The sequence below is a fragment of the Pleurodeles waltl genome, chromosome 6, assembly GCF_031143425.1.
Source record: "Pleurodeles waltl isolate 20211129_DDA chromosome 6, aPleWal1.hap1.20221129, whole genome shotgun sequence".
NCBI classification, from domain to species: Eukaryota; Metazoa; Chordata; class Amphibia; order Caudata; family Salamandridae; genus Pleurodeles; species Pleurodeles waltl.
The window spans coordinates 335,720,807-335,742,951 of NC_090445.1; the positions used below are offsets into that span (position 1 = coordinate 335,720,807).

The 22,145-nt window shown below is 44.5% G+C and overlaps 1 protein-coding gene across 4 annotated transcripts in view; it reads left to right on the forward strand.

Moving 5' to 3' along the window:
- CPNE6 (copine 6) overlaps positions 1–22,145 on the forward strand; it is a 438,030-nt gene that overhangs the window by 384,683 nt on the left and 31,202 nt on the right. For all 4 annotated transcript variants that reach the window (XR_011204812.1, XR_011204813.1, XM_069238206.1 and 1 more), the window contains 3 exons: positions 1,564–1,623; positions 6,345–6,478; positions 18,679–18,733. Coding sequence is in view for 2 of the 4 variants with exons in the window: in XM_069238206.1 (XP_069094307.1) it covers positions 1,564–1,623; positions 6,345–6,478; positions 18,679–18,733 (249 nt within the window). In the remaining 2 variants the exon portion in view is untranslated. The remainder of the gene's footprint in view (positions 1–1,563; positions 1,624–6,344; positions 6,479–18,678; positions 18,734–22,145) is intronic.

A 22,145-nucleotide genomic window follows, 5' to 3' on the forward strand; every position in this document is an offset into this window, starting at 1 on the left:
TTCACCTCTCCGGAAATCTGACCCTCATACAGAAATCCACCCGAGCTCTCCTCAATACAGAAAGCTACTGAACTAGGCTTATGTAGATTTACCACATATCTTTAAATAAGACCATCCAGCTGTCCAAACATGAATGTAGTCTCCTTGAAACAGAAGAATCCAAAGGATTAAACCTCCTATACATGTTAATTGATCCACCCATGTATACATTCAGGGGGTGATTCTGACCGCGGCGGTCGGCGGTCGCCGCCCGCCAAGCGGTTCCCGCCGAAAGACCGCGGCGGTCATTCTGGCTTTCCCGCGGGGCCGGCGGGCGACCGCCAGAAGACTGCCGGCCGGCCCAGCGGGAAAGCCCCGTCAACAAGGAAGCCGGCTCAGAATTGAGCCGGCGGAGTTGAAGGGGTGCGACGGGTGCAGTGGCACCCGTCGCGATTTTCGCTGTCTGCACAGCAGACAGTGAAAATCCTTGTGGGGCCCTCTTACGGGGGCCCCTGCAGTGCCCATGCCATTGGCATGTGCACTGCAGGGGCCCCCAAGGGCCCTTCGACACCCCATACCGCCATCCTGTTCCTGGCGGGCGAACTGCCAGGAACAGGATGGCGGTATGGGGTGTCAGAATCCCCATGGCGGATTCCCATGGGCAGCGGAAAGTCGCGGTACACCGCCAGCTTTCCGCTTCTGGCCGCGGCTGTACCGCCGCGGTCAGAATGCCCGGCGGAGCACCGCCAGCCTGTTGGCGGTGCTACCGCCAACCTCCGCCCTGGCGGTAATTACCGCCAGGGTCAGAATGACCCCCTCAGTGCCTGTCCTCACATAAATCTTCCTAGCATGCGAAAATCAATACCTTTTCTTAATTGAATTACACTACTTGCTCAGACTGTAATCCAAACATCTAGCCAGCATTAACTCTACAAATCCATCTTCTCTCCAACAAATCCATTCTACCACTTAACAATCATCATCCACCTCGATACCATGCATCCATTACTCAATTACTCCTATTGGGAATGTGTTAAGATGCAGACACATAACAGAGTCTCACAACGCAGGATAACTGTGCGAAAATAGAGCAAATGGATTGATTAAGTCTGTAGATAAGTGTAGAGAGATCTCAAATAGCCCAATAAAAATACATATATTTACTCCAAAGCATTTTACGGTTCATAGGTGTAATGCAAAAATGGTTTTCAATTACCTGCAAAATGATGGGTGGTTAGCCCTAGTTGTGTGGGTGAAGTTGCTAAGTGCTCGAATGGATGGTTGAACGAAATTCTCAACTGATTTACCTGATTCATCAATGAGTTACTCAGTGAATTAGAAGTGTGGATTGATATAATGGGTAATGGAATGAGTGGAGGTATAGATTGGACATATGAATGGATTTAGTTGGATTGGGTTTGAGTCAAGAGGTAGAGGATAAATGCCAATGGATTCTATGCATCATGTGTTATTTGAGAAGATAGATTGCAATGGAAATAATCCATTAATTAAATGAATCATTCCTACACTCTCATGTCTCTTTGGTAGATCTTACTAATGACCTTTGTTTACTCTCATTTGCAGTTGGAGAAGGTCCACACTTTCCTTGACTACATTATGGGCGGCTGCCAGATCCTCTTCACGGTGAGGAAGCAAAGAGAAGGATGTTGGGTCATGGAAGGGCGAATAAAGGGAGGACAGAAAAGGAGGGAAATCACTGACCAATGTGACCAATACGTAAGCCATAGCTTGATGTGCATAGGGAGAGAACTAACAAATGAAGAAAGGAAAGAGGGCAAGAAAAGAGGTGTGAAAAACAGGGCAATGAAGATAAGGTCTTAAAAGGAGGTAGATCAGAAAGTCAGGAAGAATGGTCCAGTAAAGAAGACACAGAGAAAAGGTGTTAAAGAGAAGAAGGTCTGAAGGGGTATTGAAACATTAGAAAGATCTGAGGTGTGGAAGAACAAGACAAATGAAAAGAGGTTTGAAAAATGTGGTATATGATTGTGGTGTGCAAGAACCTGAAGGATAAAAGTGAAAAAGGAGGCAGAGAGATGAAGTGTGGAAGCACATGAGGTAAGTGATTTTTTTGTGTGAATTTTGTGAGGGGTTTGTAAAGTGCACAAATGCCCTGAACGCATCCTGGTGCTCAGAATACTAAGTATAAGAGAACCTAAGATCCTGGATTAGTAGGGGTAGTTAGAGCTAGGTTTTTAGGGCTGTGAAACCTGCATCAATTGGCCAAAAGCACGCATTGACCAGAGACGTGAGTTCTATTGCTTTGTTGCTGTTACAGAAAAGGCCTTGCCCACTGTTCGAGTTCCTTTGTACTTCAGAATAATAAAAAGCTGATAATAAGATTGGAATATTTAAGAGGGAAGTTAGTTACAAATTTTTTGTATGTATGTGAGACCATAGTGATGAACTGTTCGGAGAACAATGCACGTTGATTTTAAAATGATCCTCTCAGCTACTGGAAGCCAATGAAGATAATTTTAAACCTGTGGAAGATGAAGATTGTGGGGAACATTGAGAACCAGCCAAGCAGCCACATTTTGAATGCATTGTAGGTGGGTAAAGATGAATTTTGGAGCATCAAAATCCACTGAGGTGCAATAGTCCAGCGAACTTAAAATAGTTGCTTGTACAACCATGCAGTGTGCATTCGAAAGCAGCTAGGGAAGAATGTTCTTCAGTGTTTTGGCATGAAAAAGCAGAAAAATGACAGATTTATAATATCATTGAGGAGAAATAGGCTCTGGTTAAAAATAAACCCAAGAAAATATACCTTTGGTATCTTGAGAGTTCTCACCATTTTTATCAAGAGAAAGCAGCAGCTGTGTGTCATTGGCATAACACGTGAATTTTAGATTAAAAGAACGTACAAGAAGAGCTAGAGGATGAACATACAGATTGAGAAGAGTGGGACTCAAGCAGGAGCGCTGTGGAACTCTATGAAAAAGAGATTTAAATTCTGATTGGAAAGGTCAGAAGGAGACCACTTGAGTGCAATCTGAAACATATTTTGTGATCCACCTTAAAGCCTGGCCCTGGACCCCTACTTCTGCCAGACCATGTAGAAGGATGGCATGAGAGACCGTGTTGAGCAAGGCCGACAAATCTAAAAACACAAGGGCAGGTGATTTTCCCTGGACGAGAAGTATTCTGAAATCATCCAGGACAGAGACTAAAGCTGTTTCAGTATTATGGGAAGGATTACGCCAGATTGTGCAGGGTCCAGGATGTTGTTCTATTCAAGAAAGTATGAGAGTTTCTTGATGATTGTTTTCTCAACCAGCTTGCTGTTAAAAGGAAGCAAGAGTATGGGTCACAAACTGCTTTTTGTAGCTAGATCTGTTGAAGGGATTTTTAAAGAGGGTCATTAGCCCATTCTACCAGGAGGAAGGAACTAAGGCAATATAAATAAATGTGTTGCACAGTGTGAATAACACTTTGGTGAGCAAAGGAGGTAAGAGGGAAATGGATCTAATGGGGATCCTGAGGACACTGCCAACTTCAGGTTAATAAAGTTGAGTCAAGAGATAAGAGTAAACTTCATGTGGATTTGACTGGCTGTCCAAGCACGATAAAGCATTTGTAAAGTCAAGGAGTGGTCTAAAGTGACCCCAAGAGATGAACAAGTGGAGTCTGTGGAAAAATGATGGCCTACTATGGGATCAGAGGAACAGGCACAGAAAAATTTGCAAATCTGGTTGATTTTGTCTGCAAAAAAGTTGTATAAGTTATCACATATGGCTTGGGAAGGGTCAAGCTTAGAAGCCATGCTTGAGGGGGAATACAGCAAATGCACAATGTTTAAAATGCCCCTGCTACTATTATTCACCTTCAGCATTTTTTCACATGGACGTGAGCTTTAATAGAAAGCACTAGTATTCCATGGGAAAATTCCTATCATTCCCATTGTTGCACTTAGTCATAGAGTAGCCTGATCTTCAGTTCCATTTGAGTCTTTTGCAGTTTCTGTTGGCATCTCTTAATATACTATTATACCAGGGAGCAGACGGGCGAAGGTAGTAAGGCTTTATAGAAAAGAGAGGTAATGTATTATTGAGAGGTTGCGTAATCCATTGATTAAAGTAAACAACATTGTTATCAATAGTTATGACGGTAGGTGATTAAGAAAGCAGATGCCTGGGAGACAGATGAAAGTAGGGATGAAGGGGGAATTGCTTAAGGACACACAGGGTTGATGTATGGAAGAAGAGGATGGATGAAAAAAGGATTGAAAAAGTAGGCAAAGGAATGAGATGCAGTGACATATAGAAAGAGTAAAAGGGGGGCCTTTGATGAGGGCATAGAAAACAGATGGGGAAGAATTGATGGGATGAAGTCTGAAAAAGAAATCAAAGGCAGTACGGGTGGAGGAAGAAGGACAAAAAGATTTCTGAGAAATGAGGAGGCAAGAGGTTAGCTGGGAAAGAACAGGCAGAGAAGGTGTGAAAGAATTGGAGGGTTAAAAAGGGAGGATGAAGAATGAGGCAAAGACAAAAGATGTATAATTATGTGAGCGATAGAGGAATGAGTGAGTAAGGCAAGATGGACAAAGCAAAGGATACCATACAAATGTTATGGGTAAAGAGACACATTCCTGCTACAGTGTTAAATGTATTGGTTACAAGTGATTTATATCAAAGGGAGGGTACAATCTTTTTATCTAGAAATGCTGTTTTTTCCCTGAAAAGAATTTGCTGCACCTATTAAGTGTCCCTCAAGTTATGTCCACCTTCACAATTGTTTCTATTCATTCTTCTCCCACCTTATCCTGCACATGAAAGTCTGGCTCTGCTTCTTCTGAAAGTGTAGGTTCCAAGTAACTTGCAGCTTATGTATTCTTTCAGTTCAGTGTTTGCTGTATCCTCATGGTAGAACTGTGGTAGAGATCCATAGTGCCCCCCAGGTCTTTGTGTTTGCTGATCCTGTGTGGGTGGCTTAAAGCTGCATTTCAGGCCCCCAGTACTTCATTTGTATAAGAATGAATGTTGGGACCCAAACCTTTTTTTCAGAAGGTACGACCAGAGCTATTGATGGTCAAGGTGGTGAATACCAAGGCTGCATAGTCTCAATTCCACCTCATGCCTCTTTAATTCACCGCTAGACAGTCCCTGCCTCTTTATCTCACTCTTGTGGGTTCTTTTTCATCCTTGCTTTCTCCCTTTGTTACTGTTTTTCCATCTTTCTCTTTCTCCTCCTGTCCCCTTTTGTGTTGTCTCTCTTGCTCTTGATTAAAGTTTGTTATTCCAAAAAATGAGTGCTGGCGGCCCCAACATGAAAGCACTAGTTCCAATTAAGCACCACAGGTACCACCATTCTACTGTTGCTTCTGCTGCCTCTGATGGCTTTGTGTGGGTGGTTTAAGCAACCCTCCCCCCCAAATTCTACTTTTCCCACATGCTTGTTTATGTGTGCTCCATGCCAAATTGTGTGAATCTGAGATTTCACCAAGGTCCTACCCTTCGTCAAGGCATGTCTCTGCTGGCTCTGTGTGGATGTTTAAGGCCTCAGATTAGTCACAGGTTCAACTGTCCAACCTGGTTTATCTCTGCTGGTCCAGCGTGGATGTCCAAGCTTAATGTCTCTCCCCGGTCTACTATTCAATTCAGCTTGTTTCCCTTTCTTGGGCTATGTTAGTACATTAAGCTGAGGATTACTTTCATGCCTTATTCTTCCCTTGGACTTGTCATTGCTGATTTTTTCACAACAATAGACTTCTTAAATCCCTCCTGATCTTCCCATTAACTGATGTCTGCTAACTATGTATAGATTATTTAAGTCTGAAGTTCTGTTAAACTGATTTAACTGCGCTGGTGGACGTGGCTTCTCTGCATGTGTGTGAACAAATGAGTCTTTCATAGCCCTTTAAGATCGGCTGTACCCTTCGACTTGTTACTTCTGTTTCCATGTTATTAGCTAAGGCATGGAATCCTGCATAGATGCTGCTGTTGTCCTGTGTGTTTTTAGTATGTTTCAACTAGAATCTCCTGTTGCCCCAGCTGTGCTTGTTTTAGAGCTTTTGCAGACATGTTCAGATTTTAGATCATGCTTAGATTCTTTTCTCCTGATCTCAGCTGGTTCTTCTGTTAGATCTGTGCCATTACCCTACTCGGGCTCCTCCTTCTTCTCCAGTTCTTATGTAGAGATGGTAAGTTCTTGCTCTGAGATGTGCAGACTATTTCAAGTCATATTCCAACCCTGACTTCCGAACCAGTGTTTTCTGGCTCTTAGAAATGATTCAGCCTGCAGAGGTCTTCCACAGCACTTCCTGTTTCTACAAGTCTCTCAGCGGATGTTAGTGGATGCTGGAGCTGTAGACTTCATGTTACTCACACTTTTTCTGTATTTTTCAGGTTGCCATTGATTTCACTGCTTCCAATGGGGATCCCAAGATTAACCAGTCTCTTCACTTTATCAACCCATCAGAACCCAATGAATATTTGAAGGCCCTCTCTGCTGTGGGGGAGATCTGTCAGGACTATGACAGGTAGGGAGTAGATTCATCCATCATAGCAAAGAGAAAACACATATTTTGGATAACTTTTGTGAACATAGAAACAATTTGTATGCTACCTAAATAATGATGTTCTGCAGGATTGTATCACCTGAACTGAGGACTATACAGCATGTCTACTAAGTAGCTTAAGGAGGTGCAGCACAATTTTTCTAAGCGTCCATTTGTTCATTCTTATGTTAGACATCTTTCTTATCCCTTTAATCATCTAGTTCGTTGTGATCTTCTTCATTGGCCCCTATGCCTTCAACATCAAGATGCTCAATGTTTTGGAGATGTTTTGCATTCAGAGGATGCTGAACACTTGCACAAATTATTACTTTGGGATTTGGGCAGGACCACGATTTCTGACCAGGAAAGTGCACTAGTGCAAGAGAGTTGAAAATTGCCCCACTCTCCAGCACAGATCCAGCTTCCCTCAACCCCACATCAATGCCCAGATTTGAACTTACCACTGAATCTGCCCCCTCAATAAAAGCATGACACCCACTGCACGCCAGGGATAAAGAATGAGGGAGCAGGTCGCTCCTTAACTGGAGCTCGACATCTGTTGGAAATGGCCTCTCTGCAGGGTCACCCCCAAACTTTTTGCCTTCCTTCTCTTCTTTTTCTGACCTAATTTTTGCTGGCTTTAGGAATCTAGGCGCTTTACCACTGCTAACTAGTGGTAAAGTGCATGTGCTCTCTCCCTAAAAGCCTGGTAACATTAGCTCATAACCAATTGGTATATTTAATTTACTTGTAAGTCCCTAGTAAAATGCACTACATGTGCCCAGGGCCTGTAAATTAAATGCTACTAGTGGGCCTGCAGCACTGATTGTGCCACCAACATTAGTAGCCCCTTAACCATGTCTCAGGCCTGCCATTGCAAGGCTTGTATGTGCAGTTACACTGCCAATTCGACTTGGCATTTAAAAGTACTTGCCAAGCCTTGAACTCTCCTTTTTCTACATGTAAGTCATCCTTAAGGTAGTTCCTAGGTAACCCATAGGCCAGGGTGCTATGTAGATAAAAGGCAGGACAGATACCTGTGTGTTTTATATGTCCTGGTAGAGGGAAACTCTGAAGTTCATTTTCCACTACTGTGAGGCCTGCTCCTTTCATAGGATAGCATTAGGGCTACCATCAGAAAGGGGTAAACAGGTCATGTTTAGTATGGCCAGAATGGTAATAGACAATCCTGCTTATTGGTGAAGTTGGATTTGATATTACTATTTTAGAAATGCCACTTTTAGAAAGTGAGCATTTCTCTACACCTAAAATCCACCTGTGCCTTACAGCCTGTCTCCAATCCATGTCTGGGCTGGGCTGGTTGACAGCTCCATTGTGCATTTCACCCAGACAATCACAAACACAGGATATTCAGTCACACCTGCACTCATCTGCATACTGAATGGGTCTTCCTGGGCTGGAAGGGTGGAGGGGCCTGACACATTTCAAAGGCCATTGTCCTGCCCTCACACAATGGACTGCCAAACCTCCTACTTGGACCCTGGCAGGCAGACCTGTACTGAAAGGGGACCTAGTGCACTTTAAAAGCACTCTTTGAAGCCTCTCCCACTTAAAATACATTTTTGGATCTATAAACTGGGTCCCTGACCCCACCAATTCAGACACCTGTGGACCAGATCCTGCAACCTGTCGAGAGGAAGTGCATGGCTGCCCAAATGACTCAACTGGACTGCTTTGCTGTGAAGGACTGCTGCTTTTTCTGTTGTCCTGCTGCCTTGCTGGCCTTTGACGTTGCTAAGAAGTGCTCTCCAAGGGCTTGGATTGAGCTTGCCTCCTGTTTTCTGAAGTCTCAGGGCCAAAAAGACTTCATCTCGTCAAGGAAACTCCTTTTGTGCCAAAAATCGACGCACAGCCTGCCAGAAACAATGCACAGCTTGCCCTGCGACAAGAAAATCGCTGCACAGCCATACTGGAACAACGCAGCCTGAGTTCCTGAGCAAAGATCTACGCAGCGCCTGTCTTGCAACCGGAAATTCAACGCATAGCCCTACCGGATTGATGCACAGCCGAGCCGGAACAATGGAGCCCGACTTCCTGAACTGAAGAATCAACGCAGCACCTGCTGTGCGACTGAAATTTTGACGCATCGCCTACAGGATGGACATGACGCCTCTGACTTCTTCCCACAACCCCAGGATTTTTCTTCTCATCATCCCTGGGCATCAAAAGAACCCGGCATCGCAGTGAGGATCCAAGACTGCGCACCTGAAATCCATGCAGAGCCCCTTGCAGCGTGGAAAGAAATTACGCATTGTCTGTTCTGCATCAGAATATCCGATGCACACCTTATTTTTCCACACATCTCCTCTGTGGTCTCTGTGCATGGTAATTTTGACGCAAACCATGTACTTTGTGCAAACAAGAGACAACTGTTGATTTTTAAGATCTAAGACTCTTTTTAAACTTGCAAACGTTTACTTGTGCTTAGTGAATCTTGATCTTTTTGACCTTAATTTAACCAGATAAATATCTTATATTTTTCTAAACCTGTGTAGAGTATTTTTCTGGTGTTTTCATTGTGTTATTGCATGCCTTCTAAGTTAAGCCTGTGTGTGACTTACCCTGACTAAGATTGAGGTCCCTATTTGATCAAAGGTGAATATCTCTGCCATCTAGAGACTCCGTTTCTAAAAACTTCCTACAACTCCTCATATGCTAACAGCTTCTTCTCCCCCTATGGGCTAGGAGGCAGGGGATCTGCATAGGATGCTTAGCCTCAATCAGCCCCCTCAGCAAGGAACGCCAAGGCACCAAGGAATTCACAATGAGGATTATCAAATGAAAGACCTCCAAGGCAAAGGTCCTGATGCCCTTCCCACCCCCATAGCCTTTGTCCACCTGGAACAGCATACATGCCTGTGACGGTGTGACTGTCCTAGTGCCATGAGGCTTTTCAGAGGAAGGTACAAAATAAATAGACACCACGCATGGAGAATGGGGACTGTGCTGCGCCAGCTTATCTCCGTGTCTGAGATGTTGCAAATTTGGTCTCATTATTTTAGGCACTAAAAGGCGTCAAAATTCCAAGGTGCATAGTTCGACTTTCCTGTCTACTAAAGATGGCCGCGATGCACACCACCTCTGAAGTGGAAAGACTGATTGCAGTTGGGGGATGGTTTGGGTGGAGTGAATCAGTGTGCTGGGATTGTTGCTTCCACTTTGTAAGTCCCTGGTGTCTGGTGGGAAGTACTTCTGTTCTGAATGAATAGCCCTGCTACAATCCCTGCACAGGAATGTTTCTCACCATGTGATTCAGTGGGTGGAATGGCCACTCTAGCACAGACAGGGCCTCACTAATCTAGAACCTAAACAGTGTTTTCATTTACCAGGGAAGGCACAATGTTACTTCCCTGCCCCCCTCCAGGAGAAGCCAACTATGTATCTGCATATTTTGCTGCTTCTCTGTGCAAATGAAAAGGGGAAAAAAATCTAAGTTTCTTGGACATTAAGGGGGTGATTCTGACCGCGGCGGTCGCCGCCCGCCAAGCGGTTCCCGCCGAAAGACCGCTCCGCGGTCAAAAGACCGCGGCGGTCATTCTGGCTTTCCCGCGGGGCCGGCGGGCGACCGCCAGAAGACCGCCGGCCGGCCCAGCGGGAAAGCCCCGTCAACAAGGAAGCCGGCTCAGAATTGAGCCGGCGGAGTTGAAGGGGTGCGACGGGTGCAGTGGCACCCGTCGCGATTTTCACTGTCTGCACAGCAGACAGTGAAAATCCTTGTGGGGCCCTCTTACGGGGGCCCCTGCAGTGCCCATGCCATTGGCATGGGCACTGCAGGGGCCCCCAGGGGCCCCTCGACACCCCATACCGCCATCCTGTTCCTGGCGGGCGAACCGCCAGGAACAGGATGGCGGTATGGGGTGTCAGAATCCCCATGGCGGCGCAGCAAGCTGCGCTGCCATGGCGGATTCCCATGGGCAGCGGAAAGTCGGCGGTACACCGCTGGCTTTCCGCTTCTGGCCGCGGCTGTACCGCCGCGGTCAGAATGCCCGGCGGAGCACCGCCAGCCTGTTGGCGGTGCTACCGCCAACCTCCGCCCTGGCGGTAATTACCGCCAGGGTCAGAATGACCCCCTAAGTGCTGGGAAGAAGAGACTATCTTCCTGGCAACAATATTTTCCTGAAATGATTTCCGTTTAACGACTGCTACAGGATGGCGATCACTGAATAGGAATTCTACACAATCGGGACCTTCAGTGTTGGAAGTGGCCCCAGATAGAGAGCCCAAGTCTGTAAAACGTACAAACTGTTTCTTCCCATCCATGGGGCAATATGGATCTTTTCGCCAGAATAAAGGATGTCCAACAGGCAGCAGTGGAAGTTTGGTGCCAGTTACCAACTCAAATAAGGCCAGGTAGCACTAAATATGGGAGAGGCCTCATTGGGAAGCAAAAACTCTCCTCTTTGCAGTGGTGCTCCTTATTAAAGGTTTCTCGCTGAGGAACTGTGGTGAGACAGTGACCCCTGTGCAGCTATTCTTTTTAGGACACCAGGGTCATCTTGAAGAGATTACTTTACTGCTCCTCAAGATGATGGCTCTTTTGGAATCACAGAGCAGGCATCCTTTAGGGAAGTCAAGGTTGGAAAGGTGGAACAGATGTGGAGGGGTGCAGGCATTTTGACACAAGTTGTGCCCATCTCTGCCATCCACTGGTCATTTGCATAGAGCATTTGAATTTCTTTTTCGGACCATACATGTGGTATTACTTTCCCCTGATTTGCCTTCATCTGGCCTCTGAAGTGGCCAATGACACCATGGATTACTATTTTGTGAAATGGAAAAAGAGAAACAGATTGTGGAGCTTCTCACCCTGACACACAGAGGCCTTCTCTCTGACCATTAGACACCTCCTGCTACTCTCCTTCTACCTGTCCTCTTTAGGGACTTATAATGCCCAAATAAGTGGAGAAGTGTGGCTCAATGGTTAGAGCGGCAGACCCTGAAGCAGAGATCTGGCTCAAGACCAGGGTTCAAGTCCCGCTTCGGCAGGTCTTGGGCTCAATTCCCCTTGACCAGATAATTCTCGCCTCGGTGCCTAATCTAATTCATGGGTCCCACTCTGCAACTCTGGGCAATAGCTTGCTTAATCTCCACAACGGCCCCAACAGCGCTTGGATGCCTGGCTTCACCCTGGGGGTGCTCAGGAGTGGGCGCCTCACAGGGAAAAGCCAGGAGGGGTTCCATAGCGGTATGAGTACAGCGCCTTGAGACCCTAACGGGTGAGTAGTGCGCTATACAAGTGCTAATTTACATTTACATAGAAATCCAGTGGGAAGAGGGGACCCAAGCTCTCTCCCTACCCACCTCTGGAATTTTTCTGCAGATATTTTTTAAAACTCAAGACCAGGGGAAACCCAAGGGGGTGTAACGTGTGTGGATTGCATGAGCTCTCCTTATCTGTAATAACCTGCAAATGCTAAGTATTGGGGAAACCACTAATTCATATTTAAGTGCTGACATGCACTCAGATTTATGTCATCGATAAAAGTCCTTCCATCCAGTATTCTTGCAAACCCTGTGTTCATCCAGCAGAGCCGAAGGTTTATAATCTGGGTCTCCGAGCTGCTTTTGGAAGCTCTTTATTTTCCTGAAATTTAGTTAGTGGGATTTATTTTAGTTGTGGCCCTGGATTTGCCCAGCATGCATGAATATTTGCAACCCTACAAATTTTGGATAGTATGGACCAGCGAAATTCTAAAGAAGTGTTACTCTTGTGGATCACACAAGCTCTTCTTCCCCATAGTCTCCTACACATCTGATAGAGAGTTTGGGCCATACTCCATAATTCGGTCACCCGATGGACCTTTTTAAGTTTACTCAAAAGATGTTGGGAGTTAGCATTGATCAAAACAATTTCCAATTAACAGTGTAACACATTTGGCTACACAATGAGGATCAGGATAAAGTTAGGAAATGTTATTACAAGTTAACAGTCAGGTTAATGTAAATCCATCTAAAAAAGATGCTGTAAAGATACAAGATCACAGCAGGATAACCAAATCTCCTGAAGAAGTTTAGGCGCATCAGCATAAGGCATACAATAAGTTTGGTTACAGAAATACAGAAAATTAACAATAAGATTTGGTGCTCAGAGAACAATCTTCGGTTCTCTCTCGTAAACATGAATACTCTCTACGGTCATCTAGCTTAGGACCGAAATTAATCAAAGTTTCTAAGTCTAAGGAAAAATCTCAAACGTCAGGAAATGTTAATAAAGGGAACAAGAAAGCCCATGCATATATGGAAGGTGTCAGCCTTTCAGAAGCTCAATCAAGACTCTTCTTAGAATCAGCAATTAAGTGTAAGCCAAAGCCACACTTAGCAAAAAAGGGGCAGCATAAATGGGGAAAATAGAGGTCTGTATGTGAGCACTAATTAATATCACACAAATCCTTCTAAGCAACACCCCTTATTCACTCCATCAGGTGCCCCATTGTCTTTTCCATTCTCGCGTAGTAAGCTACAACATCTACAGTTTCTCCCAGAGCAGTCCTGAGAAAGATGCTGTCCTTGAACAGCTGCAAGATTACTGAATTAGGACTGTCAGCTCACATTTGATTTCTCCATGTTCTTCCATCAAGGTCTTTTTCGCAAGCTCTCTATGGCAAAGACAATGTAACATCTATTACCCAGCTAACAATCTGTGTGAACATTCTTGCAAAGAAAAAGACATGCAAGTAGAAATGAAAAAAACAGCATTTCATGTTGAGAGAAACTCAGGCCTGATCATGTCAAGTTTAAACGTATAATGTAATAGAGCATATTTAAAATGTGGGTCAACTTTGCACATATAACTACAACTAAAGAAGAATGTCAGTACAAAAGTTAAAATTAAATTCACTTTACAGTTTAGATAAAAGCAATACAACTTTTGAATACACAAGTATAAATGCAACTGCAAACTACTTTTGAAAGCATTGAGAAAAAACATTAGTGCACAATTTTACAATAATTCTTGTTTCTGATGTTAATACATTTCAATTTTATGAGGATTGTTGGACCTGGGACTTTTTGCAGGGTCATCCCCAAACTTTTTGCCTCCTTCCTCATATTTTTTCTGACCAGTTTTTGTTGGCTTTAGGACTTTGGACACTTTACCACTGCTAACCAGTCCTAAAGTGCATATGCTGTCTGCCGAAATGGTATTGGTGATTGGTTTAGCCATGATATGGCATATTTGATTTACTCAAGGCTTGTAAATCAAATGCTACTAGTGGGCCAGAAGCACTGATTATGCCACCCATGAATAGCCATGTAAACATGTCTCAGACTTGCCACTGCAGTGTCACGTGGTTGCAGTTTTGCACTGCCAATTTGACCTGGTAAGTGTACACACTTGCCAGGCTCAAACATTCCCTTTTACTACATGTAAGGCACCCCTGAGGTAGGCCCTAGGTAGCCCCATGGGCAGGGTGCAGTGTATTTAAAAGATACATGTACTGATGTGTCTTAATATCCTGATAGTGAAATACTGCCAAATTAGTTTTTCACTATTGCAAGGCCTATCTCTTCCATAGGTTAATATGGGGACTGCCTTTAATTATCTGTTAAGTGCAGTTTCCTATTGGGAGAAGATGGATATGTGGAGCTTGGAGTCTCTGAACTCACAATTTAAAAATACATCTTTTGGTAAACTTGGATTTTAGATTGTCAGTTTGAAAATGCCACTTTTAGAAAGTGAGCATTTTCCTGCTTAACCATTCTGTGCCTCTGCCTGCTTGTGGAATCCACGTCTGGGTCAGACTAACAGTTGGCCTGTTTGTGAATTCCCTCTAGACAGTGACACAAAGGGACCTGGGGAGCGTCCTACATATCTTGATGAGTCTCCTGGGCTAGAGTGGGGAGGGAGGTACTGACACCTGCACCTGGAAAGGGCTGTGCCTGTCCTCACACACTGCAGTTTCCAACCCCCTGGTGTGTGTCTGGGGCCAGGCAAGGCAGGATCTTGCAAACAACAGAGACTTTCCTTTGAAATTTGCCTGCTTCAAAGACAGAAATGGGTATAAATAGTGGACCCAAAACCACAGACTTTTAGAACACTTCTGGATCAAGAGGAACCTCTGCCAAGGAGAAGTGCTGAAGAGCTGGAGGAGTACTGCCCCTTTGCTGTGTTTGCTTTGCTTGGTTGGCCTGCAGTTGCTGCTTCAGCTTTAGAGATGACAAAGACTGGACATTGCTGTGTATCCTGCTTGTAAACTTTCTCCAAGGGTTTGGACAGCAAAGACTTCACCTACCAGCCTCTGGCTGTGGACCCTAACTCGCCAGGTGGTGCCTATTCCAGTATCTGGGCCGTTGGGAGCGAAAGCTGGCTGAAAATCAAGAAAAACCAAGTGCACCGATGCCGGACAATGCCTGGAGGGACACCTCTGCCTGACCCCGCAATTCTACCTGCAAGCGAAGCCATGGCCCCTGCTGGAGTGTGACGATCCCAACTGACATAGCAGGCCTGACACTGCTGCTGATGTCCTGTGACTTCGTAAGTCCGAGTGCCGTGTCACTGACGTCTGTGACACCCGACTCCACCCCAGCTCCTGCAGACCCGTGGCATGACCGTGACCCCGTGAGGTCACCCACGGCATCTTGACCCGCCAGACATCGACCTCCGCCAGGAGCATCAGGAACCATTGCTTCGCATCGACACCACCTCATCTCCACTGCTCCACAGCAAGAAACCAATGCTTCACACCGACACCTCCGCTCCCCTGCTCGGCAGCACCGGAACAGAAGCCACACTGGATCCAGCGATGCCTTGCTTTCCTAACTAAATACACAGGCTGGTTTCTCTCAATTTCAAAAGCTACTGTTCCTGGGTGTCCGTGCGACTCCGTGACCGGTGCCATTGACATCGGATTGTTGGAAAGGACTCTGTCACGATGCTATGATAACACCAAATTGAAGCATTTGTGTTTCTAAGCGCTATATTGAAGTTTAATCTTTGAAAATTCATAACTTTGCTTGTGTATGTTGAATTTTTTTTGTTTTGGTCTTGTTTTACTCAGATAAATATTGACTATTGTTCTAAAGCGGTGTTCAGTGTTTTTGGGGTGTTTCCACTGTGTTACTGTGTGTTGGTACAAATACTTTGCACATTGCCTTTGAGATAAGACTGACTGCTTGTTCCAAGCTACTAAGGGGGTGAAGCAGGGGTTATCATTGGTGTCTACCTTCCTTACCCTGACTACAGCGAGGGTCCCTGCTTGGACAGAGTGCAAACTGACTGCCAACCAGAGACCCCATTTCTCACATGGATGGTTTCTAAACCATTTTAAATTACTACATTTCATTTAATAAGGTTAAGGTACTCAGAGTATTTAACTTTCTAGTTCTATAGTAAATGCTCTTTAGTACTGTGCCAAGTGCAACACTTTACATTAATACCATTAGAACCAGGCGCAGCCCGTCCTTTAAGGCAGAGGGGCCACGCCACCCCACCTTTTGCCCCTCATGAAGAGTTTCTGCCAGGCTGAACAATGGTCAGCCTGACAGACACTCTTCATGTTCAGGTCAGGCAGCCAGGAGCAGACATGCGCGATTTGCGCAGACCCCTGGCTGTCTGAGCTGAACTTTGCTGGGCTGAGGATGTCACAGCTCCTATGGGCATGACCTTCTCGGCTCAGCAAAGGTGCCTCGAGGCCCTACCCTGGGTGACGAGGAAAGCGGCACCCATTGACTTCAACCTGGGCGCTTCAGGTTTAAGCCCTGAAACACCCAGGGTGAGTGTCAATCAGTGACACTTCATCACAGAGTGGGGTGGGGTCAGCAGTCTCACTGACCACATCTCACTCTGTGACGAGGCTGGGAGTGCTGCCTTCCCTCATTGGCTGGCATACAATGTGTGTGTGTGTGATCTTTCAAAATGAATGTTTGGTGCGTGCATGCATGTTTGAATGTTATGAGTGTTGTTAATGGATGTGCGTGCGTGTGAAAGAATGAATGCATGTGTGTGATCTTTTAAAATGAATGTTTGGTGCGTGCGTGCATGTTTAAATTTTATGAGTGTTGTTAATGGATGTGCGTACGTGCGTGCATGTGTGTGTGAAAGAATGAGTGTGTATGTGTGTGTGATCTTTTAAAATGAATGTTTGGTACGTGCCTGCATGTTTGAATGTTATGAGTGTTGTTAAAGGATGTGCATGCGTTTGTGTATGAAAGAATGAGTGTGTGTGTGTGCTTCCCGCCCGCCCCGCTCCCTCCTAAAGCTGCCGGCCGCCACTGGTTAGAACACACAGCATATTGTGCTAAGTGCACATATTTATTGCGTATTTATGATGTGTAGGGGTGGAGTCACGTTTATGATGCTCCACAACAAATGTCCTACCATCCTGTTTTCACACAGTTCTGATAAAATCTCTGACTCATATCTATACCTAGTAATACATCCACTCACCCATGCAGTGCACTGTATTAATCTCGAGAAAAGTGGGAATGCAGAAAGACTGAACATTTATTGTAGGCTGCAGTCTCCTGTATTTTCTGTACATACATTTGAAAAAAAAATGATTTTTAAGCCATAGCTTGATGTTTGCAGGGATTTATGAGTAAAAATAAATTGCAAACTACATCCAGTCAGGGAGAAATTTACTTGAGTAGTCAAACATTTCATGAAATGCACCTTTGAATGGTGCTTGTTCAACCTGAAAATGAGTAAGAGTTTTCAATTCCGGATATTAATGCATCCGAAATATACGCTTGCTCTTTTTACCGTGCTGTGATGAGCAGCAGCTCTGGAACATGAGGAGGTTTGATGTGGTTAGAATCCATTGGAGTTACATGGGTCATCTCTCCAGTATTCCTCATTCCTGACCTTTTTAGATCGAGCATGGCAGCACGCAAGCGCAGCTTTTCCAACGTGTTTGTATCTATGTGGGCTTTTAACCAAACCCACTTCATGCCCATCACTTTCACTCGTTTGTTTGTTTGCCTTTCAAAAATCCTTTGATGACATTGCTAAATGCTTTATGTTTGTCCTTCCTTAGGGCGGTTTTGTACGCCTTGGCCATCGACCCCGTTACATGGATAATTACACGATTGCCGATACATTTGACTGCGAGCGAACTCCTTTTTTAGGGTCAAGCCTGCATTGCATGCGCTCACGCATGCGTATCGCAGCGAGACGCTTTAGTTATTAGAAAAGGGCTCGGAGCCCTGTTGACGTCATGTCAGTGTATTTCATTGGTTCGTGGGCTTGCATAGTAAAATCTGCTTGCTTTCATTAGTGGAAGGCATGCACACGTCATGCCTTTTCCGGTGGTTAGCCCTCCTCGAGCGCAGCGACCAAGTACAGAACACATGCGAGGCTCGCTGTTTTCTGTCAGATCGTGGACTACTTGTTCTCTATTTTCCTAGCACGATTTCGCTTGGCAGAAGTCGAGCGATTTACACAGTTAATTTCACTTTTTTCGGGTTACGTACATAAAAGCACTTTTGCCGATAGATAAAAAGTCGGGTTAGGAGTTTACAACGCGATCAGCTCTAACATGAGCAAATGCGAGACCCGTTGCATTGCAAATGCTTGTTCCTTTTGTGTCTCTCCTTCGCACTCATGCTCATGGCGGCAACTGCTTGACTCATGTTAATTTCTAATTTCAGTGCCAGCCTGAATAGCTGAGATTTCCACAGACCTCTTGAAGTGTTCTGGGGCGCATTTCAGATCCTGGGTCCCAGTAATCTTAGCGACCCCTATTTGTGTCACTAGGAGGCGCATAACTGGATCAGATTGTAGTTGGAGAAACAGACGCCAAACAAACTGGGCATGCACGTAGGCTCCAATTTTCACATGCGTTTTACCGTCTATTTTGAAAGTGATCCTTGTTTAATGTTGAGGCCCTGCAGATTTTGTCAGGGGTGTTCTCAAGTGAGGGCATCACACACAGCTAAAACTGAACAGATGCTTAGCGACAGGAACAGCATTTCCATGATTGTAACCTCAGTAGAATTCCAAGACTCATGGAAGAATAGAGCTCTGCTGGAGCTTGGGAATGTTTGAAATGTCTTCTGAGTGTGAAATGTGTAACATTGTGGATGTGAGAGAGATACCTATTCTCAAGTGATCATGCTATTACATATGTAGCCTTTCCATGTCCATTGATCTTGCTATTTTCCTTCAAATTTTCCCATAATACACTCCTCTGTTTTCAACTTTTTTATGTTGTGTTTTCTTTTAGTGACAAACGGTTTCCAGCATATGGGTTTGGAGCACGGATTCCACCAAATTATGAGGTAAGATTAGAATTTATGTGTGTGTGTGTGAGTTTCAAAATGCATGATCTTGTGACTTTGTCTTTCATAGAGCTCATTCACTGTTCCTAATTTCTTGGACCTCTCTGACTTGTAACCTATGCTCTGGTCCATACATTCTGTAATCCAGACAAACATCTAAGAACATATAAATCAAATAAAACCAGACCCCTGAGCTCTAGAACCTGAGAGGTAAAGAGCAACACACATATTTTCTGTATAGCATCTCATACATTATTTTTTGCTGAAATCGTAAGTGTCCACATATTCCTCAGCACTGTGATCATGTCATACCACGTCATGCCATATCACATGATATCATATCATATCACATCATCATATCATATCTCACATCATATCATATTATATCCAACTGGTATTTGCATTTTACATTGTACGTTTGAGAGAGAATCAGATGTACTAGTATTATTGCTATGGAGTAACAGTTTCTCTGATCTTCCATATATTCAATGCATTGTAAATTTCATATCCAGTATAAATGTGGATCAATTATTTTCCCCACTTCATCAAGGAATGTTAGTTTAGATGGAACTTGATTCTCTGCTGAAACTACAGCGTTTTCTGAAAGAACCCCACCCCAGAAGAGATAATTGTTTTTATTTTACATCGAGTGGGATGAGAAAGTCCGCTGCATGGTGAACTGGCACGGACCCATGCCATGAGAATCTGGCTGCATGTGAAATTGCTTTCCTGACATTTTGTTTGGCAGTGGCACCATTCTGATCTAGCATGTGCATGGAGGCCGATGCCTTACACTTGTAATGTGAAGTACAGAACCTGTTCTGTGGCCTGGACTGTCACACAAAGCATGCCCTCTTAATAGGGATAGAACTACTGACCATGTCCTGTATGAATCATGTAAAGCAGTGGTAGACACTTACAGAGTTCTTGTGACTCAGTAGTGTGACCAGACCTTTCTGCTGGTGTCTACAGACCCCTCTCATGTAAAGTTCCACTGTTACGTGAGTCCAGAATCTTCAACATTCTGTGTTCATATTAAGTGCTTGTATGTGCAGTGAGTGTGTTGCACATATGTGATAGTAAGGCTCTGTATTTGGTATGAGTCTACTAAGACCTTTGGTTTCCTTTTGGATGGCCTCTGTATTTGTTTAGCGAATGATGGAGAATGGATGCAGCTTTCCTGACAGTAGAAGTGTGTTGATTATATTCCTGTGTTTGGTGGGTGGAGATCCAGACACAAACGTGAGGTGGGATGGAGAAATTCAGTAAGTGCCCTGTTAGCATTGGACTGCTGATTAGTTCTTTCTGAGCACTGCCATTTCGTAAGGGCGAGTGGTTGGGACTGCAGTTTCTGATGATGAAGATGAGGTAGCTTCTAGGCTGAGCCTGCCCTTTTCTCTTTGCCTGATTACTGCTTCAGGAAGGTTGATGACAGATCGATGCAGAGATCTCATAATCCATTGTGCCCTTGTTTTGGGTACTTCTGCTGGAGCTGAGAACCATTGATACTTGCTGTGAGAGCCATTCCATTATCTTACACAAAGCCTATGTCTGAGGAAAAGCCAGGAAATCACATTTGAAATAGAACCACCCCAAACCAGTTCTGAAGCCTCAGACAGTGGAATCACATCACCAATCTAAAAAATGAGTATAAGGAGTGAACTCAAACCACCTCACTTTGTTTCCATTTCCAAGTTCTTCTTGTCCAAGGAAATGGTTGCCCCGCAGTGTACTGGAAGGACCACAGGGTAACCAAGGCTAGTGTTTGAATGGCAGCCAGTGTCCAAAAGGTAGGGGACATCACCTGAAGTCTGCTACTTTCTGGAGAGCCTGAGGGTTTCCCTAAGTGCCCAAAAGACTGCTTGCCTGCTCAAAGAGGGAAGAGGAGTGCCTGGTCCAGCAGGACACGAGACTGCCCAAGAGGAGACACCTAGTTTGTTCCAGCATGTTGAACACCTAGAACTAGCTGACTACTGAGAGAGACCATTGCTGGTACTGACCAGACGTATGAGGGGGTCCCTCAATTTACTGATACAATTCCTCCCATGAGCTGTATAAGATGTAGTGCACCAATCTATCATTGTGCGGGCTGGCGTTTCTACCCCTGACTCTGAATGCCTGATACTGCTACTCCTGCCACCAGAGATGCCCATCGTTGAGTAGTCATTGCTGCAGCTTGCAGGCAATAAACATGTAAGAAAAAGCATCCTCCTGCAATGGTCTAAAGGCAGGAATTGGTGAAGACAAGCTCACACATGCATCAGGCCCAGAGGCCACACCTGCTAAAAAAATGCCCACTCAAATCAGTCTAGAGGACACAACTGCAACATGCTGTTTAATGCCAGTGGTTCCGGTAGACATGAAACTTCCATCTGCAGTCCACTGTCAACAAAACTGAAGCCCGGATGTGCATTTGTTGACCAAAGCGACCCACACTGCTGATTCGCCGTACATTGGAGTAGGTAGTGCAGGGCTGTTCTGCACAAATGGATAGACTATACGTAATACATGCAAAGATGAAAATGTTTGCTATAACGCTAAACTTTGCCAATACCAAATTGTTGGATCTAAAAGCTATTAAACTGATCTAAGAGCTAACATTTGATAATCTGCCTAATTTACCCCTAACCCATTGTCAGTGAAACTATGCAAGGGAGGACCAAATTAAGCGGCAGGGTTTACTAAATTATGTAGCAAGAAAATGCTAATTATGTGACATAATACAACACATTTTGTGATAACAGCAGTTCATTATTTTGTCATTTTTACATGTTAACACTTTTGTGCCAAAAGCTTCAGTTTATTAGCAGTAGTTTCACACTCAAATACAGCTATATGCAACCGAAAGGCGAGCACTCAACATTTTCAAAGTGCCTCCCACTACACAGCAATAAGCGTTGCCGCATGTTTAGTAACTTTTGATCTGTTTGAGTTAGACACATTTTTTTTTTTTTTGTTTAAATCTGCAAATTATGCACCAGATGATGAATTACATGGCAAAGATGGAAAATCCAAAATTATGCGAAAATTACTAGAGAAACAGAATCATAATTCCAGTGGCCCTGCCCTAAACTCATATCTTTGTCCAGGTTACCCTCAGCAGGGGAACTTGTATGAGAGGGGTGGCACCTGAAAGGGTATTAGCATTTCAGTAGGCCTCGGTACCTAAATTGAGCCAGTTGTTTCTGATGGTTTGTCAACCCAGGCTCTTATGACAGTCTGACACATGATGGCGATGTCTGTCTAATTTATAGATGAGCACAACAACTGTTCTTTATTAATTCTGGATACAAAAAAAATGACTAATACCTGCTACCCACTCCTTTCTTATAATTTTGGGGGCTTGGAATAGTCTAAATTGTCACCCTTGTAAGAGTGTGATGGTTGGTTGTTGCATCAGTACTGTAATTGG